The 26,683-nt window shown below is 37.9% G+C and overlaps 1 protein-coding gene across 2 annotated transcripts; it reads right to left on the reverse strand.

Annotated features, from left to right (window-relative positions):
- SCYL2 (SCY1 like pseudokinase 2) lies at positions 1–26,178 on the reverse strand. Of its 2 annotated transcripts, none has more exons than XM_083462857.1 (18): positions 25,929–26,178; positions 23,422–23,626; positions 20,469–20,626; positions 19,743–19,887; positions 18,225–18,374; positions 17,380–17,601; positions 16,569–16,685; positions 15,881–16,006; positions 15,299–15,475; positions 14,324–14,446; positions 13,429–13,542; positions 11,955–12,087; positions 11,426–11,544; positions 10,050–10,150; positions 8,516–8,582; positions 8,329–8,418; positions 6,287–6,406; positions 1–5,334 (listed from the first exon to the last, which is right to left on the reverse strand). In XM_083462857.1, the coding sequence occupies exons 2-18, from the start codon at positions 23,596–23,598 to the stop codon at positions 4,711–4,713; spliced, it is 2,763 nt and encodes a 920-aa protein (XP_083318983.1). In that variant the 5' UTR covers positions 23,599–23,626; positions 25,929–26,178; the 3' UTR covers positions 1–4,710. The 2 variants fall into 2 exon arrangements, with proteins under 2 accessions (XP_083318983.1, XP_083318984.1); XM_083462858.1 differs by having other exon boundaries at positions 25,647–26,127.
- Between the last annotated feature and the right edge of the window lie 505 nt (positions 26,179–26,683).

The following is a 26,683-nucleotide window of genomic DNA, read 5'->3' on the forward strand; positions in this document are numbered from 1 at the left end:
TTAAAAGGTGAAAATATGAAAAGTTTATTATTTCAATAAAGCAACATCATTCAAGATTTGAAAACTACACAGTTATTCATTCACAGTACAAAGTTGTAGGAATTTCTTGTAACCATCACTGTACATTTTACATATTTTAAGTATTACCAGTTTTAAAAGTTGATATAAAGAATAGATTTATTTTGAAAAGCAGCAAAGTCCAATAAAACCAAAATAGAGTATCATGCTCCAACCATTCTGCTGATCACAAACCACAGCAACACTAGAGTAATATCATTACTTTACACACACAAAATTGAATGCCTTACAGTCTAAACATAAAATTTGCCACAACTAAGGAAGGACTGTACAATTAGACGGACATTAAATATTTTGAATCAGGCCTGAGTTCAATACATATAAAGCCATTGGATATACAACTTCCAACTTGAGAGATATATACAACACTTAAAATTGCCTGAAATTTTAGTATTTCAAAGAGAACCTCTTTTTACAAATTTCTGTACAAAGGGAGCCATTGAAGATTTAGACTGGAAGCCAAAATTCAAAATCAGAACCTGCTTGGAGTAATCCTAGCTTTCCCGTCAATTTCTCTTTGAATGCAGATTGTCACAAGAAATCTGGTGCATCCAAGTTCAGGTTAATTAAAATTGCAATCATATATTGTAACAGTCAATATATACTACAATGCCAAAAAGGCAGACCCAGGTAAATTGTTCTTTTAAAAAATATATCTGGAACTGCACAAACCCGGCAAAATTCAGAAGATATCCACAAGTCAATTTTGAAACATCATGTAACCAGGAGCGAGAGAGCAGTTGTTTATTTAGAGTGAAATATCCACCTCATACCAATTAGGCTAGATCGATGAAACTACAGCATACAAAGATAGAAAAGTATTATTTGTATGTGATACATACATGTGGAAAACTGCAAATCAATTGTCACAAGTTTACACTGAAATAATCCTCAACATTTTCTAATGTACAAACGACAATATTGCTTACTTGTTTTGTTTTACTGTTATGAGAGCCAAAAGCCTTGATATAGTTGAGGGGAAAGCAAGGCTACTGAAATATTAGCCTGCCTGTGAATTTCAGTGATTCGTGTTTTCCAAGTATTAAGACTTCTACCATAATATTGCTTTACAGACCCAGCTAAACTGATGTCAAGCTATAACTTTAATTCCTTCAATTTATAAGGGTGTATATTGGGTTATATCTAATTGGGGATCTGCTGACACAATGACACACATACACACCATCTGCTCTGGAGTGTCCCCAACTCTCTGCAGCCAATTTTGAGACTGTGCAGAAAGTTGGAGGGGACAGGAGAGGAAGTTCCATTGTGCACATGGAAGTCTCTTGTGCAAATGAAACCCCAGTGTTAGTAATTTTAATAAGGGAATATCATGAAAGTAACTGAATATAATAAGTGTTTTTTCATTACATGAACTCCTAACTTTCGTTAGGAACTACTCCCATTTGAAAGAGGGAGGTTACTTCTAGTTACATCCCTTCCTTTCTATTTGTATAAATAACACTATAGCAAAGGCGTTCCTCTTAAATGCCCAACTTGATGGCCCATTCAAACAAATTACATTTCAGCTCATGTTGAGTAAACAGGACTTGATCCCTGTTAAATACAAACGGGGCATATTTAAGCAGGTTTATTATCTGCTGCATCTGCTTTCCAAATTACATAATAATTTTTGTATTTCAAGGAACCCGAGAAGCTGAAACTAGGATTTACAGCTTGCTTTACTAATTAAGATCATACTTCAAGGTATTACAATTCTTAAGAGTACAATAAATAAGAATAGCATTTGTCATCAAGCATTTACAATCATTGTGTCTTTCATACTCCTTCACCCTATATGTTTTTTCAACCATCACACTCTTGCTAGTGACACCTGTCAAGTGATCTAAAGGTGTTGACATATCATGTGTAGATTTCCCGTCATTATGAAAAGGTGAGAGTACTGGTGTCACTAGCATTATCCAAACATCCTATTGAGCACATAGCAGCTCCTTTGTTTAGCTCACGGTAAAGGAAAAAGTCACCAGCTATAAAAGCATAAAAACAGGTCAGGGAGATTTTCATAAATGAACTCTACAAGGAATAGTCTATCTCCAAATTCACAACATCTTCTTGCGGAAATGGCAACTTCGTGGAATTCGGAGAAGTTGAACAAACATCTCTGCTAGCAAATCAGTGAAAAAAATTCCTTCCTGACTCCAAGAATACATAAATTATCTTGAAAAAGAACTTTACTAGAGATTTATTTGATAATCTCAGAAAGAACTATTCACATGTTATATTTAACAAGTGTCTTTCTCATCTGTTGTCTTATGAAAGGTAATCACTATGCTTCTATAAGCAAAAACATAACATGTTGATTTTGTAAGAGACTTTAGTCATGTATCAAGGTGTTTCCTCATTACATGTTTTTTCTGCTTGCAGCCTTAGCTCAAATATAATTGTCACTATTAAAAAAAAAGTGGCCAACAAAATTGCCATTGATCAAAGGTTTGTAAGGTAAAGCCTCCACAGTATTAGTACAAAATGATTTCCCTCCCCCTGCTCTCTCTCAAGCAGTCTCAATGGAATAATGAAATCTGAAAGGCTGAAAAATAAAAAGGTTAACAAGCAAGGCCAATCTCACATGTGAGTATACATATTTTTTTTTACAACAAACTGGGGCAGGGAGCTGTGGCTGGAATACAAAACTTATAATGTTTCATCATGGGTCATGATGGGGAGTTGGAGTTCAGAAACATCAAGAGAGCCCAAATTTAGCCACCCCTGAAAGAAACCACCCCCAGCCTTGTGTCGTTAAAGAAACTTGTTTTCCACATATTATAGGGAAGCTTCATATTCTGCTTTTTTAAAGAAAAGCTTTACACAAAAATGTAAAGTTTGAGTCTTAAGAAACCTGGAGACCATACAAGGAACCTAACACATTTAATATTCATAAATTTACACACAGATTTATGTAGCTAATTGAGCATATTCAGTGAGAGTATTAATATAACATAAATAACACAAGTGTTGTGTGTGTTTTTCTTTTTTAAAAACAACAACACAATTTTATCACTGGTCCCAGAGATACAAAACAAAAGTACTAAGGCAGCAGCTATAATACAAAGTTCTTAAGATACATTTAACAGTATTACAGCTTAAAATTGGAAATATAATTTAACAAAATACAGCTCACATTTACAGCATAAGGCCCTTTGGTTTCTTAAGCAGCAAATGAAAATGATTCAATCAGTGAAAGGCTTTGAAAAATAAAGTATGTAGGCTTTCTATGAAAACGGTAACTAATTCTTTCCTTCTCAAAATAGCCAGCTATAGTCCAAAGTATTATGTAAGAAAGATCTCAAAATTCCCAGGAAAGAAAGAGTTAAATGTACAGTAGAAATAGCAGACAGGGTAGAGACTGGTTCATCCCCCAACTAATTAACCACATAAACTGTTAATTAACCACATAAACTGTTGCTTCCATTTTGGGGGAAACTTATATTTGAAAGAATCCTTTAAGGGAGATGCAAAATGGTTGTTCACTCCAAATATGACTGCAGAAAATTTTATATTAGGCTTTAAAGTGAGACTGAACATTATGTATACAATGATTTGGCATACATTAAACAACCTGCCTTAGTCAACTGGTGCATCATCCAACTTTGTAATTTATTCAACTAAACTAAAACAATTCACTGAGGTCTGTTGAATGTGATCAAATTTAAGTTCAAAAGAAGTATGCATCGGAGGGATGGCAACCTCTTACTTTTGTCTTAAAAGTAACCAGAAACTTGGAGTACGAATTGAAGCTCTTTTCCTACTAGCAAGCCAAATTTCAATGTGATCAAAGTGACTTCTGAATTCTGAGGTCATCCACCTTTGCTTCTAGGATGATCCAAAACAGATTAATTTGCACTTGTATTCCTTTAGCGCCTAGATTTTCAGTGTAGACATAAGCATGATTATTTACTTACTTTTTTAAAGACCTGACTTTAACATCACCATGCCAGCATAGCGGCTTCTATGGTAGGGACTGAACTTTTGGCATAATCAACTGGAGGCAGGTTATGTAGCATGGTTACCTAAGCAGCATTTTTCAGTGATAAGGAACACATCTCAACTGGGAAAATATCACTCCTACATACCTTATTTTCTGCTGGGAAGATTGTAAGTAGCAATCTAGTGTCATCATGTTCAATCTTGTATGTTTATAGCAAGTTCCAGACTAATGTATGCACCCTACTATAAGGTATTATATTATACCAAGATGTATTTAGAACTCAGTATCATATCAAATTCAGACAATACAAGATCAACAAGAGCCCAGGGTTTGAAGACTTCCAACAGCTTATCAGCAATTACAACCTACTGCTAATTTTTATTAGTTAAGATATTTATTTGTAAAATAACATGGTGGTCAGAAGACACATTTCTGAAGTTGTGAGGTATGCGGTTTAAATTTTTTTCTAACTCTGGGCACCTAGATTGACACAACCTGACCTTAAAAGTTTGAAATTAGGGGCAAGAGAGATCACTTTGTGCCTAAGAAAATTAAATGCATAGGCAAATGAAAGTGTATTACTAAGTCGCATCCTGGAAATAGCTTTTCTCTTGTCCATTTTGCTAGATGATGTTTCTTCAAATCAGGTTTTTAACCATACATTAACTCGTTCACAATCAGAGCTATTACCCAAAGAGGTCTTTTAAGTCATTACTAGCTGAGCTGCTGCTTGTCATGCTGTTTGTTGGTTGTGTGAAGTTTTGAGGACTAAAGAAAGGATTTCCCTGCAAGCCAAAGCCAGATTGTCCCATCGCATTCATCTGCGTTCCTAAGGCAGTACTGTTGGAACCCTGAGGAGGTGCAAACTGATTAAGCCATGGGTTTGTTTTTTGTTGCGACAACTGATTCATACTAACTTTAGGTTTTTGAGCCGTAAATAGGCTATCTAAAGCTGACATATCTGGTGGTCTGCTTTGTTGTGCTGGTTGTGAAATTGCAGCTGTAGTGTTCATAGGACTATAAGGTGCCATGTTTGCTGCTGGCATCATATTCATGTTGGCCATTCCTGTGACACTAGCAGTACTGAAGTAATTCTGGCTTGTAGTACCAATTCCCATCCCAAATCCAGACGGCTGAAATCCCATATTAGCATTTAGTCCATTTCTCTTAGCGCTCTCAACAGGGGATGAAAACCCCATTCCAATACCCACTGAAGAAAAGCTATTTGAAGAGGGAACTTTAGGTTTGTTGATGGACTGGCTGGTCAATGATGCCATGCTTTCTCTCAAAGTGTCAGTCAAGTCCTTGGTCTGGAAAAAAAAGCACCTATGGTTAAAATACTTTGCAATAGCACTCAACATAAGCAGCAGCTCTAAGGATGAAAAATAGATGACAGTGCAGTAAGATCATTTTAGGAGGCTGGAATGCCATACTGTACGAGCAACTCAAAGATGAGTTTACAACAGGGGATGCTAACCTATGACCCACCAATAACCTTTTCACAGCTTTCCAAAATTTATCTTTCTTTCTTTCTTTTAAATTAACCATTTGGTTTGCTGCTGTGATGCTCAGTAGTTCTGTGGGCTTGGGGAGGATTCAAAAATGTCCTAACACCCACCCTCAATCAGGTGATAGCAGCACTGTATCCAGTAAGTTGTCTCATGCTTCCTTAATTCACGGGTGCTTCTGCTTTACATAATTTCCTAGAGATTGGATCTCTTTGCTCAGCATCATTGCGGCCAGGATGGTCAGTGCCAGCTGACAGAGAATGTGTGACACCAGAAGTTAACAGCAAAAGGGAGACTGAGTACATACTGCTCCCTCCTTCCACTTACCAGATTATTCATTTGGAGAGAATAAGCTACAATCCATGTGTATGTTCCCTGGCATGTTTGTGAGACATACGTGCACACTCTGTTGTGTATGGGATGTGTGTACATGTGCATGCTTATTGTGGGGTGGACAAGTCCCTTTTATGCCATGCCCACAATAGGCATGTACACTCATACAACAGATTGGAAGGTGCCAGTGTAGCCCTCAAGTTGGAAAAGATTAACAACTCCTGGTTTACAAGTAAATGTATGCGGTTACGCTTTTGCATTCACACATTTGCAACCCAATCACTTTATTAAAACAATGACTTTGGATGCTTATATGCAATTGCAAATTGAGATTTGGAACTTCAAATTTTACAGGATAAAACTTATTTTTATTAGTTAGCTGCAACAGGACCAAAGATTACAATGAAGACTGAATTCATACCTGTTTGACTGGGGCAGTAACTGTGTGAGGCTGAGGTTTAAGTGGCTGTTGGTTTTTCATTTTTTGTGCTTGTTCTTGCTCTTTTGCTAACTTTTGCTTCTCTTCAAGTGTAAGCGATCCCTTCAAAAGAATACACTGTTAGTGAGTGGCATCAACTTCAGAGACTTGAAATAGGCCCAACATCTATTCAGTATTAAAATTATTCAAAAAGAGAAGAGCCTTGCTTATTTATATTTGCAAAAGAATTTCTCAAGAACAAAAAAATAAATTCCTCAGTAGACACACATTATATTTCCTCCTAACAGGTGAGTTTAGTATCAGTTTTAATAATAATAGTAATAATAAACTGACTTAGGTGGAATCTACACACATATAAAAACCGTTCTTAAATGTTTATTTAAAGTGGTTTAAAAAAAAATTAATACTGATTTTTCCATAAGGCTCACCATCACCATCTAGTGTCACATTGTATATTGCACTTAAAACACACTTAAAACGTTTTATTTACAGAGGTTGCATCCAGATATAGTCCCCTCCACCTGCACTGCTTTTCTTTTCTTTTTCCTCACACCTTCCTCTATTCTGGCTTGTGCTGGAGAAGAACATATCTCTGACTTCTCCCTTCCCAATGCACATCTTCTCAGTCCAGGCCTTTTCATTTTCCCACTGCAGATTTACAGAGCGATTAAAGTACTGTTTCATTCAGCCTGCAACTGAGGATGGTGCTTGATCAAGATGAACAAGAAAACTGTCCATTTTAGCCTAGTACTGTCTACACACTGACTAACAGCAGCTCTCCTGGGTCTCAGGCTGAGGTTCTTTCCATCACCTTGCACCCGATACTTTTAGCTGAACATATCAGGGATTGAATCTGAGACGTGAAAAGCATGTTTACTACTCACTGGGTTATGGTCATCTTCCTAAGGTGCAAGCCCTGATATTAGAGGTGGCTGAGAAACTAGCTGATGGCTGAGTGTCATAAATATATAAAGAATGAAAACGAAACCTTCTGGTAACTTGCTTGGCCAGTATTTTCTTAACCCTTTTCTACAAAGTTCTCTTTTGGTTCCAATAACACCCACCCACAGGGACAACGAAAATCTGTTTGTACAATGGGACTTCTGGTTTCTCTTCTCCCCACTGCTTCCCCCATCCAAGCTTCCATTTTAAGAACATAAGAAGAATCTGCTCAATCAGGCCAATGGCCTATCTAGTCCAGCATCCTGTTCTCACAGCAGCCACCCAGATGCCCGTGGGAAACCAGTAAGCAGAACATGAGCACAAGAGCACTCCCTTCCTGTGGTTTCCAGCAACTGGGATTCAGGATTGCTGCCTCCAGCTGTGGAAGCAGACACAATAATCATGGCTAGCAGCCATTAATAGCCCTCTCCTTCTTGTATTTCTCTTATCCTCTTTTAAAGCCACCCAAGTTGGTGGCCATCACTGCATCCTGAGGAAGGGAGTTTCATGGTTTAACTGTGCTGGGTGAAGAAGTACTTTATCTGTCCTGAATCAGCTTCACTGGATGTCCATGGCTTCTATTTAACGCATTCTAGATTAAAAGTAATTCTAGCCAATATTTCAATCTGATTTAAAGATGCAAGAAATTCAACAAATAATTGGATTGGTCATTCTGATAAGTGCTTCCACTCTTTTGCTGTAAAAAAACCAGTTTGGCAACAATCAGGACCACTATTTCATACAAGGCTCAGCATCATCTCATGAAGAAATGCTGATTATTTCTATCAGAAAAACACAGGGGACACCATCTCTCTCCAGCACCCCCTCTACATAAAGGTGAACAATTGAGTACTTCCTATTCCTGACCTCGCAAATCTAGATTCTGAACTCATGAAACCCTGAACTAGCAACACCAAGAAGGAAGGAGTGCACATGGGTCAACCAGGATCCATTTAAACTGGGTTTATTCGGGAGCCTTGGTAGACCAAGATACATAGCTCAGGACAAAGAACCCCTGATAAGCATACTGATGAAAAATTCCTCCTTATTTATACCTTGCACAATAATTTATAAAAGCTTACCTTTCTCTTATTTGCCAACATTCCATTCTCTTTACAATCAGGTCCACTAGTTAAGATATCTGTTCCTAGGCTGCTAAACACCTTGTCAATCTGTTCAAATTAAAAAAGATGGATGAAGATGCATTTAACTTTAAAAATAATTTGATTAAGCAAATACTGGAATGATCCAATAAAGACAGCTTCTTGCCTGATTGCCTGTATTATTGGCTTTTGTTTCTTCAGGTGGGCTCATTGGATTAGTTATATCGAAAGATCTACAATGCAAAAATACAATTGTAACAAGGTGTTAGCAAATAGTTTCAGCATAAAACCAACCCCATAAAAAATGCAAATTAAGAAGACAAATGGTAGACAATTTGCTGTAATGAACTTCTAATTCAGTGTAAGAGAATATGTGCTTTGATTCACCTATGGGTGAAGAATTTGCAAGCTACTTTGCATAAATCCAAAATGATTTCTAATATTAATTTGTATATGTACTTCATGAAGTAAAGCTTATCAGATAATTAAAATATAAGCAACATTAGCTACTATTTGATAGTTTAAAAAAATCTCCTTAATAAAAGATCTTCACCTCTTCGGTTTCACCTGTTAGATAGACAGCACCTTGCCCAAGAGTATCTCTTTTACTTGATAATACCAAAAATGTCATTGCATACTTCTGCAAAATATATTTAGTTGCATCCAAACGTGTCATTCATTCCATGAATGGGACAGCTTCCCATGCTCCTCCTAAATCTGCTGCAGAGTGTTTCCCATTCCTCTGGAACAGACTTGGGGAGTTGCAGGGGCAGGATGAGAGCTGAAAATTGCTGCCTTCTCCGTTTCACTCATGGAAGTCTTATGGTTTCATGTCATCCTTAGTAAGAAAATCTATGTTGTAGGTAGGGAGTGTTTTTCAGCCTGAAAGCCGCATTCCCTTTTCGACAATGTTCCAATGTGGAGTGGTCTGGGAGCTGCATTTAGCTGGAGGGTTTCCATCCCTGCTGAAGAGCAATAACTTGTCTCCCAATTTTGTTTCCCTTTAATAATAGTTTATTCATGTGACAAAATAGCAAAACCAATAAAAAGTATGCTCAAAATATATATACAGTATCGGCAGAGCTAGGACTGAAACAATTGTGCTAAGGAAGAGATTGCTATCTGGTCTTAGATACTGCAATTTCATTTCTAAACAACATAGAAAGGTCATTTGGTTAGCATGGTTGATCTGCAACATAAAAATTAATATTTAAATTAGTGGGAGACATAGTGGATTGATTCCTTGAACATGGAAAACTGGTGTTCCAAGTTCTGCTGTTGAAAATCATTGGTGACTAACCTACCTGACAGAGTTGTTGTGAAGCTAAAAACGTGCCCTGAACTTCTAGAAGAAAGATGAATACAAATAACCAACCAACCAAAGAAGGGTTCTTCAAAAATGGCATTTAAGGAAAGGTTGGTCCAATTTGTTAATTCCCAGTCTTTGCCAATACTGGGAACTGGATGGATATGCAAGAAATGCAGATACCAAGTTAAAAACCCATTTATTATAAGGAAAACCACACTAAAAATATTTGAACTAAAAATTTGAACTAAAAATATAAAAAGGAAACTTGAGTGGTATAACAAAGACACTTGAATCTTGAATGAACAGTGAAAATTTTCCAATTAGTTTGGAAACTATAAGACTGTAAACTATCCTCTAATTCACTGTACATACAAACAATATGCACACTTACTTTTGCTGTTCTTGCATAATATGGATCTGTTCAAGTTTGGTCTTATGCTCAGCTTCCAATTTACATAACATCTCTTTTATGACTGAAATGAAGGAATTAAACTAGAAAAGAAATACATGTATTTTTAATTATTATTTTAAAGGCTGTGCCACCATGAGCAGAATACAGTCACACCTCGGGTTTAAGTCACTTCAGGTTGAGCGTTTTCAGGTTATGCTCTGCGGTGACCTGGAAATAACGGAACGCGTTACTTCCGGGTTTCGCCGCTCGCGCATGTGCAGACGCTCAAAATGATATCATGCGCAAAAGCGGCAAATCGCGACCCGTGCATGCACAGACACGGGTACCGTTCGCATCCAGAGGTACCACTGTATGCAAACAAGAAATATTCAAACTAGTTCCTAGATCTGCTTTCATTTATTAAATTATTAAAAGCTAAATGTTGCACAGCAACTATTGTGTCCCTCAGATTTAAGTTGAGGTAAAAATACAGAATTTTAAAAGTATTTTAAAAGGCATATGCTTTTATTTTTCTAAGAAAATAGATCAAAGTAGCTAACAATGGAATACAAACCCAGTAAAAAACAAGAAACAAACAAGGCAGGGAAGTCAAAGATGATATAAAAAGCAGCCTATAAAATGAACAGTTATAAATATTTGTCCTCGTCCATGCATTTGATCCATATATCTTAACAGCTGACTTTAAGACAGAATATGAGACTGGAAACTAAATATGGATCCCTTGAACATTAGAACACCCACTAGCTAGAGAGAGAAGTTCTGAGTACTGGGATCAGAGAGGGAAATACATTTCTATCAGCAAATGAAGATAAGAGTTGTTGAAAGAGAAGGGAGAAACTGGGCAGCAGAATTAGCATCCAAGTACCGTATTTTTTGCACCATAACACTCACTTTTTTCCTCCTAGAAAGTAAGGGGAAATGTCTGTGCATGTTATGGAGGGAATGCCTACGGGTGGCATGCCTACGGATTTTCCTCCTCTAAAAGCTACGTGCGTGTTATGGTCGGGTGCGTGTTATAGAACGAAAAATATGGTACATGTGAGAAGAAATGGTTCACCATATTTATGTAGAACTGCAATGGATAGCAGCAGGATATTTTCTGCTTTATAGTGGTGTACAAAATGAATAGCATTTTACAAAAGTGTTGCAATCTTACCTATAGCTACAGTTTTTGGTAAAACATGAGACTCTCAGGGTGGTGGGTTCAAGCCCCACGTTGAGCAAAAGATTCCTGCATTGCAGGAGGCTGGACTAAATGACCCTCGTGGTCCCTTCCAACTCTTCAGTTCTATGATTCTAAATCCCAATGAAATCAAGGATATTTACAAATAAACACAGGAGAAACATTATCCTACCTGATTTAGATTAAGATTGTTCTCAATGCTGAGAGGAATCAGATGGGGCAGAACCTTCCCTGCAAGTTGCTCTTTTGTAATTCCCAGTTTCTTATGACTAAACGTACATTTGTAGATACCTTTTATGAAACATTAAACACAATGATTTATCTAATAAATCTAATAAATTATATAATAATCATTATATATTCCTTTGAACCAAAGGCTAGGTTAAATGTATTTTTATTTAAAAAAAAAATTATCACACACAAACTACAATTTACACCTTTCTTAAAAGGCGAAAATGGAGAAACAAAAAGATGCTATATTAATTATTTCTATAACTGTGGGCATTGGTGTGAACTTTAAAAGTTAAACCAAGTCTTTACAGCGTTTGATCAAATTAAAAGAAAACAAAAAATATGGGATATTATTTTTAAAAGTTATAGACTTGTAATACCTTGTGGTATTGTACATTTAACAGTACCACAAAGATTAATACCACAGAGAGACTACTACAGACAGCACAAGAAACAAAATATCATGTTACCTAGAATTCCCATAAGGACTGCGGGTTCCTTGGAAGGAATTTGTTGCAAAAAAGGCAGAATATCATCAAGAACGAACCACTTATCCAAGTATTCCAAAATCTTTCCCAAACAGACTAAGGAATTTACACGTACCTAATGAATATAAAAACAAACCCTCTAAACTAAACTTTTATAAAAATAGAGAAAATGCTTGAAAATATCAATACAGGAGTTTTAAGATTTTTCAGTAGCCATATGTTCACAGGATTTGAATTTTGAGTTAATTTCATATAAACAATTAATGCTTCAATCCTAAACTTACTTGTCTGAGGGTAAGCCCCATTGTACTCAATGTGACTGACTTCTGAATAGACCTAATTTCCCAAAGTAAAGGATTTAGGAAGCAATGTGATTTATCTATTTTTACACACACAGGAACATGCTGGTTGGGAACTACATGTTGCAGTAAACTTACACTGCTGCAAACAGTATCCATGTGCCAAGCTCTCCCACTCAATTGTGTACTATTACTTAACCAGTGGTATAAGTCACAACACATTTTATTTAATATATCCTACATTTCAACCCAATTTTGGTTGCCAACAGATAAAACACTATCCAACACACAATATATAAGAGAAAAAGCAACCCAATGTCCTTACTTCTTTGAATATTGTAAAACAACCAAACTATGGGTGACATCCAACAGTAGTCATAAGCAGAGTAGACCAAATGAACTTAATGATTTCACTGGGCCTACTCCAAGTAAGACTAACACTGGAAATTAACAAAATCTTAACTATGACTATGAACAACAAAAACAGGGTCTTGAGGGTACGAAAAACATATTTTGGCATCAGAGTAGGGAACCTGCAGGAGTAATCAGGTTTTTTTTAAAAAAGTTCTTTTTGAAATAAACATGTTTTCAAGGGCTTAGGAGAGTTACAAAAAGTTTGGGCATTCATGGTATCACAGCAGGGACCCTCCCAGGAAAAATCTTTTGTTTAATGCCAAATTAGGAGGGCTCTGACAGACCCCCCCCCCAAAAAAAAACACTGCTGGGCACCACCTGTGGTCTACAGGTTATTCTGCCCTACCTTAATCTGAAGAATGAAAATGCTCTATTATATAATTCTTGATTTGATGAATCCACCACATTCAGTACCACTTAGGAAAGGCAGGTCTATGGTCACACAATAGTATAAGTCCAGTTTTTCACTATATATATAAATCCTTCAAAACTGGGGTTCTCAATGGAACAGACAGCCTATGTGCACAAAGCTGTGTGCAAATAGGCCCCCACACCTGAAGTTGAATGCAGAGATGTTGGGAACTTCCCTCTCCATTTGTTCATGTGGGACGGAGGATTCATTTGAATCCCTTTATAATGAAGCATAACTTGCAATTGATCAGGATATTATTTTTTTTAAAAAAGAAAATTAACAGCAAAACAATTTCAATATGGTTTTAAAAACTTCTGAATTTTCAACTTACAGCAAGAGATGATGTTTGTAAACAGGCATTTTTAATTCTTGGTATCAGTGAATTTTTCATTGATGGATAGTCTATAAGGTTGGCAAACGTAGGAATTATGTTTAAGCAGAGTTCCTGAAAATAAAAGTATCACAATTAGTATATATGAACAATATGCAGTTTTTAAAAATAATACTAAATCCACAGTTCTGTCTTTCTCTCTGTCTCTAAAACTAAATATACCATAGCATTTTATTTATTTGAAACAAAATTTAGAATTCCACATCCTTAAGAGTTCAGAGCCGCTAATAATAATGAACAACAATGTTTGGCCCTCTTGCCACAGCAAGCACAGCCAATAGTTGGGGATAAAGGGAGTTGTAGTCTTACAACATCTGGAGGGCCACAACTTCCCCGTTACTGGTGTAGGAAAGCCTCCCTTATCAATGTTATTAAAATATTCCTCTGGTAACAAAATGTCCAAAATAAGATGATTAAGCTTGAATGCTGCCTGCAAATGTTTTAGGAACTTTATACAATCACAGAGAGAGTGTAAACTTCCACGGGTTCCATGAATCATGACCAGAATGTTTACTAGAGAGAATCCTTTTATCACTTCTAACTTTCCTAACATTTCTCTCAGAAAGGGCTTCTGATTTAGTGTTGGCACCACTGATGAAAGAGAAGTGATTTTTTGCCTATACTCCCTTCCCCCCTGCTGTTCCCCCGCACCTATCTCCTAGAGCTTCTCTCAACTCCCTGGAACCATTTTCAGGGGTTACTGCAAGTGGAGTAAGCACAAATAGAAAAACAAATAAAAATGTGAGAAGAGAAGAGTGAGTTCCTTTCAGTAAGCAAATCTCCAGCTAGATTTTCCAGCTAGAATGAAGCTGAACAAAAACTGAAATTACCAGACCTGAATCTGAATCGAAGGTGCTTCTAATGCTCGGTAAACCATTGGTAGAACACTGTTCTTTATTTCTTCGGGAGGTGTTTTGGTTAGCAGCAAGTCCATTTTTTGAAGAAATATCAACAGAATCTGTTTTTAAGAAATGCAATATTGACATGTGTCAAAGCTTTAATTTTTGTTAATCACTTCCAGGGTAACATTTGCTATTACCTTATATAATCAAATATTCATGTAAACATAGCAAATGCACACACTCACCATGTTGCTAGCCTGGAAGCATGGAAAATAAGAACATTCTGACATTATTTAAAGATAGTAATCCAATAGCATACATTTGAACTTTCCTAGAGTACATATACAAAGTGCAGTGTTCTAGACTGACAGACAATATATACCCGTTCACTAAAAGTCCAACTAGAACCTAACCAATACAACTAACCAATACACATACTGAAATATGTGGCTGCTTGGAAATATTACTGGCTGTTAAGCTTAATATCATCATCATCATCATCATCATTCCCTGCCTTTTTCCCTGACAGGAATTCAAGGTGACTTACAGATAAAATAAGAACAACTAAAAACATGGAAATAATAATGATTAAAAATCAATTAAACATAAAAAGAATATTAAAAACATACAAATAATTACAACAAAAACAGTATAACACAAGCTCTTTCCTTAAAACAGTCAGTTCCCAAAAGCCTGTTGGAAAAAGAAGTTCTTCACTTGCCAGTAGAAGAACAAAGGAAGCCAGTCTAACTTCTCTGGGGAGGGAGTTAGTCTGGGAGCAGCCACTGAGAAGGCCCTCTCCCACATCTCTACCAAGTGTGCCTGCGAGGGTGGTGGGACCGAGAAAAGGGCCTCCCCCCAAGATTTAATAACCTGGTGTTCAAAAGATAGCCCTAAACAAGATAGCTCTAAAAAACTGGGTAAATGGTTCAAATGGGACCAGAATTATGTTTAAGACAGAAATGTACCTGAATTGGTTCCTGCTGTTTAAAGACAGGGTTGAGATCAGGTAGAATTAACTTTATATACTCTTCTTTGGAACATTCCTCTGCAATGAGCAGAACATTAGGCAGAACAAAAGGTACCATGTCTGGGTTCACAAATTCGGATGTCAAGGCAGGCAAAATCCTCTGCACTATAACACGCTGAAAGAAAACAGATATTATTTTGTAAGGAGATGAAATTTCTTCAGAAACCTGCAAAAAGCATGCTATTCCTATGTATTGCAAGGAAAACAGAAATTTTGCAAAATGTTAACAATATTGGTATATATCAGTTTGCCTTATAGCACACTTTATAAAATGCCAATTTAAATGAGGAACTGTTAAGGCCTTTGCTTTGCTGTATTGTTTTTAACACTTGATTGGGAGCCGCCCAGAGTGGCTGGAGAAACTCAGCCAGATGGGCGGGGTATAAATAATAAATTATTATTATTATTATTTCTTACTCCAAGAACACTATCATAGAGCAGCAATGCATGTTTTGGCTACAAAAGACACAGAGTTCTGTGTCAGTACACATGTCTAGTAAAATAATCTGAGATTGCTGACCTTAGGCAATTTTGGTAGAACTTTTGGCAGCCCTTTAAAAAACTGTGACTTTTGAAGATTATCCCTTTGGAATAACGAATCGAAGTACTGTAGTGTCATCGCCCCAACATCATCAAAGAATGGTATCTAAAAATACAGATATATTTTTTAAAAAGAAAGTGATATTTGAGGTCATAAGCATGGTATATATTAAACTTTTTCAAAAGCACCATAACATTTGCAGCACAATCTTTTCTATGTCTACTTGGGAAAAAGCCCCATTGAATTCACTGGGGTTTACTCCCCAGTAAGTAGGTATACAATTGCAGACTTAATACAATTAAGTTAAACCTGAAAAAGCATATATGAAAGAGAACAAATATAAAATCTCAATTAAATAACAAAGATGGGAATAACACTGAATGGAATTTTTTCTCTTTTTCATATATAGAGAAAATACATATTATCTAGCTTTGGCAAAACATCCTCCTCTAAAAGAAGAGAACATTTTGCAAAATAACAGTTCCAGTTACTCAACGAGTGCTTGTTATCGGGCAATAAAGAAGGTTTAGTCTCCTGAGTTGAAAATTTTAAACCAGAATGTTGTTTTTAAAAACCCTTCAAAATTTAGCAGTTAAATGCTGCTTATTAAAGCACTTTAAAAAAGGTTTTTCTTATATTCTACAGCTATTTTAAGTACTCTTTTTACCTTAGTCATTTGGTCAGCATCTGGTCTGACTGCAGGAGCTACGTTTAACAGTAGTTTTACATGCTCACGGACTTCTTCTGGAATGTCTTGAAGGTTATTGGCGCCCAAACGACTAAGCTGCATAAATAAAGCACATGCATTAGCATTAAAACAAAAGCCTGCATACAGTATGACTGGAATAGCGCTTGGAATTATGTAGTTCAGTTGCATGAATTCATTGATCTACTTTAAAAAATCATTAAAAAAAATCCCTGAACTACATGGAAGGTAGTTCACTTAATTGCTAGATAAACGAAATATGTGTTAAGTTCATTTTGGGGATAATATACCCCTGCTCAATTCATGAAAGACAAACCAAGAGCTTCCCCAGTGTGGCAAATATTCCCACTTCTGCACCCATTCTACATCCATTTTAGATGGTTTCAGAGACACTAGAACAGGTCCTGTAGCTGATTTTCCTTATCCCAATACAACACAATCAAACTTATGAAAATGCAAGTAAAACACATATTTCTACTTTGGTGATGTTCCTTATCAGCAAGGATGAAAGAAACTTTAATAGGGTCTTCTCACACACAGGTGAACCCAGTACCCTGAAACGTGGTGATAACAGGCTCTAAAGCATGAGGCAAGAGTTTTATTTACCCCACATTATTGCTTTCCATGATGACAGACAAGCCACCTCCTTCAGTACAAGTTAAATGTTCTTTTCATTAACATAGAACCAAAATACTTGTAGACACTTTAATACTTTTTCTTCATAATACTTATGTATTCAAATGTGAATTTAACAAACAGACCCATAAAATACCTGATCCAGCTGTCTGCTGAAACTTTTATAAATATCCTGTTTGTTGACCTCAAAAATAGGTTTTCCATTATTAAACACAGCATACATAATTGCTCCTAGAGAGTACATGTCACTGGCTGTCTCACAGCTCACTGAGAGGATGTATTCAGGGGCCAAGTACTCAGGATTTGGAAGACACAAAGATGGTAAGTTTGGATCCCATTCTTTACAAGAGAACTTTGGCTGGGAAAAAAACAGCAAAAAGGTTACAGAAACATAATTTAAAGTGTAAGTTTAAAGAAACATAGCTGGAGTGATTTTCTTTTACATTAATAATGACCTAAAGAGATCTAAATCACTCATGATACCTGAGAGACGTTATCCATTATATAAGGTAAGTAAATCCTGTGTTTACTCTGAGTGCATCCATTTTTTAAAGTTAAGTATATGAGGTCTTTACCATAACACATTAAGAAAATATAAACAGAACATACTTGTCTGTTTCACATTAGCTCTTGGCTAGGTAGCAAGATTATCCCCATTAGCAGTTAGGTAGCCTACCTTCAACATAAATTAAAAGCACTTAACTGGTATTGAAACACTCAATGTGTTGTTGTTTTTTGCGTGAGGGAATTATTCTACTATAACAACGCATGACTTCACATATATTAATGGGCAATATGCTACTCCAAGAAAGACTGTATAACTTAGGAAGAGTAAGCTGCTTAATTCTTGACTGTGGTCGTATCCCTAAAGTTTAATCCTGAACTCAGCAGGTATGTAGCTAAACATTAAGAGCTTAATTAAGAGTCCCAATGTTTCCAGGTTATCCTTTACTGACAATGAAAAACAAATTGAAACCTTACCTCTTGCTCAGATGGATTTATAGATGAGATGCTGAAGTCAAATCCAGTAATTTTCCATGCTCCACTTTTATTCAAAATTATATTTTCAGGAGTAAGGTTGCCATGGACCATTTTCACACTGCTATGTAGAAATGACAAGCCTTCAGAAACCTGTTAGGAGGAATATATTCTTGTCAGGGTGTTTGTTTTAGAGCATTTGGAATAAGCTTAGATATGATGGTATTTGTTGTTTTCCTCTTTGAGAAACAAATAATCCACAGAAGTGAACTGTTCCTAGAAGTGCTGCGGCTGGGGTAAAAAAGAAAGGGGTAACAAAGTAGGGAGATTCAAGTCCAGATCAATGACCAACACACTTTTACCTTCAATCCTTTGCCACAGCAACAGCCATTAGGCACAGCTGTGTCCATGGCAGCAGTGGTTTTGAAGCAGACCCGGATAACTTGCATAGCTGCTATCTAAATATTCCCACCTTTGTCTTGATAACACCACAGTGTACACCAGGATTTGGCAGATCGTAATTTGGCATTTTAATTTTCCTCACTTGTGGTTAAGAAAGAGACCAGCCATTTGTTTTTATAGAATGGGGTGGAGAACCTTTTTGCATCCTAAGGGTCAGAGGGCCTCAGTGGAACACTGCTGAGGACTGGTTGCCAGTGTTTGGTCAGGGGAACATACAGGTCTTTTTAACCAGCCCCCCCCCCACCTGTCCCATATCCAGCTTACCCATACAAAAATCACTGCCCCCTACAGAATACACACACCCTTTACCTTCTGCTCAACCCCTCTCGCCGGCTAATCTTGGCAGATCAGCCTAGATTAGGGTTACTTGGAGGGTTGTTTGAATCCTCATTGCAATGCTGGGATGGGGATGAAAATCACATTCTCCCTGTACATACCTTCTTCCTAATCTTCCCATCCTACACACTTGATCTCTTACTTTAGACAGAGGACATTCCTATCTGTGTCAACAATGTTTTTCAGTGCTTTACTGGAAACCACATTTCTGGGGTCTCTGAATTTCTTGGGGAAGCTGCTGAAAGCTGTTGAGGACTTTTGAATGTTTCCATAACTATGTGCACAGATTCAAGCACTGCAGAGGATCCAAAAATTATGCAAGAGACAGTGACCACTAGAAAAAGGCTAAAACCATTGGTAGAAAGGTCCTGCTCAGTCATATCTAACTAAATAACTGAAATAGGCTGGTACGGTGGGAAAGTGGGCATGATATGGGGAGTGTAGGAGAGGTGAATCCAGCAGCCTAGAGGTTCCCCATACCTAAACTAGAGCATATAAAGTGTGAGGAATAAAATATAAAGGTTTTCTGCTACAGCTAATTAGTTGCTGTGACTTCTTAACATTGCCTTCTAAACAGACGAGGGAAGAAAAAATGTTTCTGCAGGTGGCTATAGTGTAAATTTATTGCCTGGTTTATATAGGTTGATGGCTAGATATTGAGTGCATTATACCCACCCATGTGTAAGACTACCAGCACTACAGACAGGTCACCAATGTGCATACCTGAAGCAAGCCATATTTCATTTCTACATCAAAAAGTTTGTATTCTTTGATGTCAGATGGTAAAGGTGAGGGAAGATTGTCCCAGCTGCCAAGTATGTTAGCCAAACTTGCGCAAACTGGTTCTGTACAAAATGCCAAACAGTCCCTAGAAGGAAACAAATATCCTTAGTAAACACCCCAAATATACTTCAGAACAAGAGGTAAGTAGGTATATAGGTAGACTTTGACTTTGTGAACAGCAACAGTTAGGGAATAGACATTATGATGGTGCAGGATGTTCAAGAAAAAGCACCAGGTGTTGGGCTTCTTAACAGCCTGAAAAATGAAACTCCATGACAGTGAAATCAGCATTCAACATAATATAAATTTCTACTGCACCAGAGAGGGGGAAGGTTCACAAGACCTTCAGGGAATCACGATGAGAAAGTGAAGAACAGAACTCAAATAAGGACAACATGAACTTGGTGAGTTTTGCTCTGCCAAACAGCAGAAAGGAAAGCAGAATAAACCACATCAGTTGTATCTCTTAAGCACTAAAATAATAACGAGGATGTGAATACTTGGCATATATTCAGAATACGGATACACATTGGACAATTACACAATTTCTTTTGGAAGACGTGGATACAGTTTCCAGAAATTAGATTGTGTAGATTATTTAATTTTTGGAAAGTTTTGAGCATGTATGAAAACTCAAACCTATAATTGTTTTAGTAATAAACTTACCTGGATTCTTCCAATGGATGTTGCACGGTCAGCAGCCGAGGATGTCGCAGCCTTGTTAGCTGCTGAACTCCTCGTTTTAAGGAATCAATGATTTGATCCTTCTCAAATTTCTGATATTTGTCTATCAGCTTTTTATCAAAAACAAAAACCGCCACTTCCTAAAAATTAATCAAAAAATATTATTAGTGAACTATATGAAAAACTAAAATGCTACAAAATAATAAAATACTTTTCAATAATAATAAATAGCTTTTGTTGTCTTTCAATTTTAAAATAAATTAGCCACTGCTATAATAGTGTTTCCATCCTGTCTTTACATTATTACAGTGGGCCACTTCAGAAGTTAGGTGTGTTTGTGTGTGTGTAAATACAGGGGGAACTCACGGGAACTCAATTCTGGCACCTCTCAGGTGGGTGCTATTGCCATTCTAAGAACTAGGGAAGTGTTAGTGGTGCGTTCCAGCACCTCTTTTTCTAGAAAAATAGCACTGTATTTTGTGTGTGTGTGTGTGTGTGTGTGTGTATACACCCAAGGAAATTTTGAAACGTTGGAGATTTGGCAGAGGGAAAATGGCAGGAAAATGCACCCTTCCTTTGCAGCCCATCAATGCCAAATTCTGCCCTACCCCACATAGCAACCATATTAACATGGAAAGTTTGCTCCTTAATGTTAAGTTGTACTAACAAATTCAATATTCTATTGAACAATAGTTTGTCTAAACTGCATATTATATTCTCTTCCAGTAACAATTAAGCAAAATGGAAGGTGTTGTGTTAGATTCCCACAATGTCTACATATTAATTACCAATAATGTCCAAACAGATAAATGTCAGACTGCATCTCTATTAGATAGGCTTGCCATACGTTGGATATGTCTGACGTATACGTCCAGGGGGAATTTCTGTTGCAAAGCAGTGGTTCGCCCTGGATCTTCAGCAACACAACTGAATAATTATGTTCACTTTTTTTTTACCAACAGCTCAACAACTTGGGTCACATCTCAAAACAAAACAAAACAAAACAAAAACTCAACAACTTTAACGTTTTCCTAAAAAAATATATGGCAACCCTATATTAGAACACCACAAGACTTCTAAAATTATCCAGGAGGTCTTGCTCAAAGTGTCATCAGGATGTTACACATAGTAAAACTACAGCAGATAGAAGGGACTTATTCACATTGAGCATTTCTCATGGAAGAAACATGTCAGAGCCAACTCTGTTACAAGATTTCAATAATAATATTTTTCTTCAGAACAGAATTGCATAGCTACCAGTATTGTTGTTGTTGTTGTTTTAAATAACTTTAAGGTTTGCTTCTCATCATCAGTGGTAGGCAGGGCAATTTGCTACTGGCAGTTTAATGTGCTCATTTATCCTCTGTTCAACCAGCAGTTAAGCTTACTGAAGAAGAGTTGTAGTAACGAAAATGAATGTAGGAGCACTGGACAGACAGCAACTCTGGAACAGCCACCAGTCACAATGCCACTCACTGAAACCACACCCACTTTACCAAAGCATGAAATGCTGCAATTCTAAAACACACTTCCTTGGGAATTAGTCCTATTGAACACAATGGGACTTTAAACTGCACATTGAACTGCACTGCTAAATAAACACAGATTGCTAATGTTGTTTATACTATTTTTTCCTTTGCAGTCCACATTTATAGTATGGTTCATTTACCAAACAAGTGCATTCAGCATACTGCAACCCTTTTACCAAGCTGCTATGTTTTTATTCCAATAGTGTTTCACCTTAGTAAGTTTCCTATTGACATTTTACCACTACAACTGGCATTATATTAATAATTTTTGCTCTTTGTTGAAAAGATGCACAATATTAGTTATTTATCTACTTTAATACTTGTTATACCAGAGTGCAGATACATATATTGGTATAAGTGCCTAGAACTGGAAACTAAGTTTCAAAGGTATGTTGCTGAAAGACATTTGAATAAACCTATAACTTTCAGTCCCTTAAAACAATTGAGCTACTTTGTTCTGAAGTTAAATATATAACTGCTAAATCAAGTGGAGCAATTTGTTCGAAACAAATCAAAGGTACACACAAAACCCAATATAAATTACAAAGGACTTGATGTATCTATTTGCAAACAGCCAGAGCTACTTGGAGGTGACTAATCTGAGAAACTATGACTAGAACATTTAAATCTTTGCTATTCTTTCAAGATCTGTTTAACCTCAAGGACATTGTGCAAACCATATGAGTGCATACGGTACACTGTTGGCACCTGTCTGTCTTGAGAGACAATGGAGTGTGCCTCTGAGGGTGAAGTCAATAAGCCACTGTGTTAGCAGTACTGAAGTGACCTCCCCAGGGTGCAAGCCTGGGCAGTGTGTCTGGAGGTCCTGGGTTGCCAAGGTGACAGAACCCCCTCTTGGCCTCACTGATGTGGTCCAAAGGAAAGCAGAGCAATATGTTTGGCAACAGCTTGGTTACAAGAGTTGCTGGAAGAGGTGTAGAAGGCGGCATCCAAACGTGTAGGGTTTACTCTTTAGCCCTTTCTTCTCCCAAGAATGTACCGCAAGGCAGATGAAGTCTGTCTTTGCATGCAGGGGTATTCCCTAACTCACGGAGGGTTTGAAACCCATTTGCTACCCTCACTTGGTTTAACTGGCCAGTCAAAGCCATTTCTGGGGTGTGGCATGCTGACAGCTTCTAGGAGTCGTGGGTGAGAGATGAGTGCTGAGTGGCAAGCAAAGGTGGACCAACTACCTCAGAAGGAGCATAATACATCCCCAGCAGAGGTACTCCTCCTGCTTTAACACCCCATACAACTTATACAGTAGATACATAAAAATGATAAGTTACACATACTGTGATTTCTTTTTCTACACCTGTTAAACCATTTATTCTTAGGCAATTGTTCCTTAAAACATCATTGTAATGACATTAAAAGCAATACGTATTTCCCTCCTAAAACCTCACCTGTTTTGTTGATTTTTTAGTCCCATTAAAAATCTTCCAAGCAAGCCCATTGCCACCGCTAGCAATATGTCGTCCAACATCAAATTCCCTGGTAACTGGATTTCCCATGACTGCACTAGTGACATCTGCAGTCACTTTCGTAACCGTGCTCTTCAATTTGTTTAGCATGGACTCCATTGTTATGAATGTATGCTAGTACATTTGCCTACAAAAAATAATAATAATCTCAGAATCCATCTTGGAAATTTTGCTAAGCAGAACATAGACTCTAAATGTTATTAAGTAAATGATATAAATATTTAAGTCTATGTTTTTCTAGCCGGCATTCAATCTCAGTACTTATATCTACTGAAATATTCTGTCACAAATAAGAGCAAAAAGCAGCAGTTGAAAAACAGTTTCTATTCTTGTTTGAAGCGTCAGTATGAGAGATGAAAACTAAGTTGCTACATTTAACAAATTTTAACACAGTTAGCACTTTCTGTTATAATTTAGGTGTTAAAGATATCAGCTGTTTGGGCAAGTGAAAGAAAAACTGTATCCAAAAAAGGATGAATCAACAGATCATGCATAGGAATAGGCAGACAAAGTTAATATGCCAGTTAGGTCTGCCCCAGAATTTATGAAAAACTAATTAACCAGTAGAATTAACATCGCATTGATTGCAAAACAAGTGAAGAAAGTTCAGGGTGTGAATTAGTTATCATAATTGACAAATACCTGGATGTTTAGAATGAGTTCATTTAAAAGCTTAATTGCTGCAGTTGGATAGGCCAGCAAATATATTTTTTTAAGCTGAGCATTAAATGTCTGCTTAACAAATTTAGAAGTATGCCCAAGTGTGCTGAGACTACTTAAATAGTTTCTATCCATTACCTAACACAAACAAATCACTGGATCCAATACTCTTATCTTATCACCTATTGTACCTGTGTAGCAGAGTATATTTGTACAGCTTTTGGGGGTGAACAGGGGAGCTGCAGGGGGTAGGTGAGAAATGCAAAGCCCCACTACACAAGTGAATTTCTGTCACACTTAGCAGGCTGACCTCACAATTGAATCTTACTCACATAAAACTGTTGGATGTCAGCTTTGCAATAAGCAGCAGATAAAACAGTACCAATATATCATTTAAACTGTAAAACATTCTTCTTCCAATTGATTTCCTTATAAAAACCATGCATTACTTGCATAAGCAATTCAGAGCTTATAATGGATCATTTACTGCATTTTTTGTTGTTTTTTCTTAAAATGTTGAGGATTTATAGTGAAATATCCCAGTATACATGTGCAAACTTTGTCTTTCTCCCTCACACACAATATTATACTTTACGAAAGGTTAATGAATGCTACTTATCTATTAATATATAGTAACACCCATAAGACTGTAATGCCACCCTACTTTTAGCAGAAGGATAATTTTTAGTTTTCAGAGTTACTTATGATTTTCTCACAGTACGGTATCTACATTTTAAACTTAGTAAGTCATTCAAGAAAACATACTCTGATGATATTGCGGTATTATTATAAGCATCACAGCACTGAATTTAGTGGTTCCTATGGGAATTTTTAGTAAAGAATTCAGACTACTGCCACTAGCAACTTTCCCCAGGTGGTGTTTTCAAAGGGTAAGATTTCCATTTAACTGCTTACTGCTGCCAACATGCCTCCGAGGCTTGCTGACTATATTTAAACTGAATTGTCAGAAGAAAGTTTCAGAATGGACATTGAACATTCAGTGTCGGAGGCACCGGAAAGCCATTATTTCCTATACAGCAGTAGCCTAATGAAGGCTGTTCCCTTAAAAGAAGAGGTGTGGCTTAGAAGAGACACCTGACAATCCTCACAAGGGCTTTGTCACATACAGTCCTGTAATAAGCAAGGGAAGTAGACATAATATGTGCACAGATGCTCTCACGCCCCATTTGGAATCACAAAAGCTGCAGTTAATGTTCTACATAAGTCACTCGGGTGTGCTTCTGTCAATACAAGCCTTCAAATATATTTTCACGGTAAAATCTACCGTTACTGGACACTTCAGCAATATTTGTGCGGGATACTTTGCATTTATCACAACGAGACTGGTTTCATCTTTTAACGAAGAACCTTTGCTGCTGAAATCAGAGCGACAGTGGAGTAAGAGCAGAAACCTTAAAGAGCAATTAGGGAATTTCAATACCTCGACCGGCCACCCCTCAGCACGGCAGAGCAGCCCTCCCTCTTACCTGAGAAAGGGTTTGAGAGCTCCTGCCACACCGCAGGCAGATAGGCCCCTTGCCTTCCCTCTCCCCAAGTCGGCTGACAGCCACTCGGCAACTGCCTGTTCGTGGGCGGCGGCACAAAAGGGAAGCTCCCCCACCCGCCAAGCCCTCTTGCCCCACTTTGTGAGCAGCCCAGGCCCAACCCTACGGTTCTGAGGAAGGAAGCCAGCGAGCCCTTCCCTTCTCCGCGGTCTCAAGGCCACGCTCGGCCCCCCGCCGCAGCAAACAGCCCCGCGGGCTTCTCACCTCAACCTGAAGGGGGGGAAAGCGCTGCCCCACCGCGGGGCGTGGTTGACCGTGCCGCGACCCCCGGCTCTGCTACGCCATGACGGCCACCTCAGCACAACCTAACCTGACCGGTTCGAACACAGTATATATATATATTTATTTATTTCTCTCTCTCGCTTCCGCCTCCGCTGCTGTCACTGGGAGAGAAAACAGGGCACGGGAGCTGAGGCCGGAAGTCGAGCCCTAGGAAGCCCCGCCCCCCCGCCTCGCGCCGCCAACGGTGGTTTCCGTGAGGGCGGCAAGTTTGATTGTCAGGGCGACGAAGCGCCGGCCTGGCCCTCCGTCGAAGAAGCGACGCGGCGGGTGTGTTTGTTTTGCCCCCCCCCCCCCCGGGATACTTTCGAGCCTCCGCGGTTACCTTTCCGTTCTCTCACAGCGAAATAAAGCGGTGAAGTTATGGGAGAGGAGGAAAAGGCGTAACAGGTTTAAGGTCGAGGAGGAGGAATATATACGGACTTGGTTCTCTCAGCAGAGTGGTCCATGCAAGTGGGGCAGGATAACGGACCCATTACAGTGGTACCTCAGGTTAAGTACTTAATTCGTTCCGGAGGTCCGTTCTTAACCTGAAACTGTTTTTAAACTGAAGCTCCACTTTAGCTAATGGGACCTCCCGCAGCTGCTGCGCCGCGGGAGCACGATTTCTGTTCTCATCCTGAAGCAAAGTTCTCAACCTGAAGCACTATTTCTGGGTTAGCGGAGTCTGTAACCTGAAG

This window comes from Podarcis liolepis, assembly GCF_965112155.1.
Source record: "Podarcis liolepis genome assembly, chromosome: 10".
Lineage (NCBI taxonomy): Eukaryota > Metazoa > Chordata > Lepidosauria > Squamata > Lacertidae > Podarcis > Podarcis liolepis.

Coding starts and splice junctions, on each gene's coding strand:
- SCYL2 (XM_083462857.1), bottom strand. CDS start 23,598: ATGGAGTCCATGCTAAACAAATTGAAGAGCACGGTTACGAAAGTGACT. Junction 18,375..19,742: donor TGAAATATGGCTTGCTTCAG/GTATGCACATTG, acceptor TCCTCCTAACAG/GTTTCTGAAGGCTTGTCATT. Junction 8,583..10,049: donor ATTATGCAAGAACAGCAAAA/GTAAGTGTGCAT, acceptor TTTGCATTGTAG/ATCTTTCGATATAACTAATC.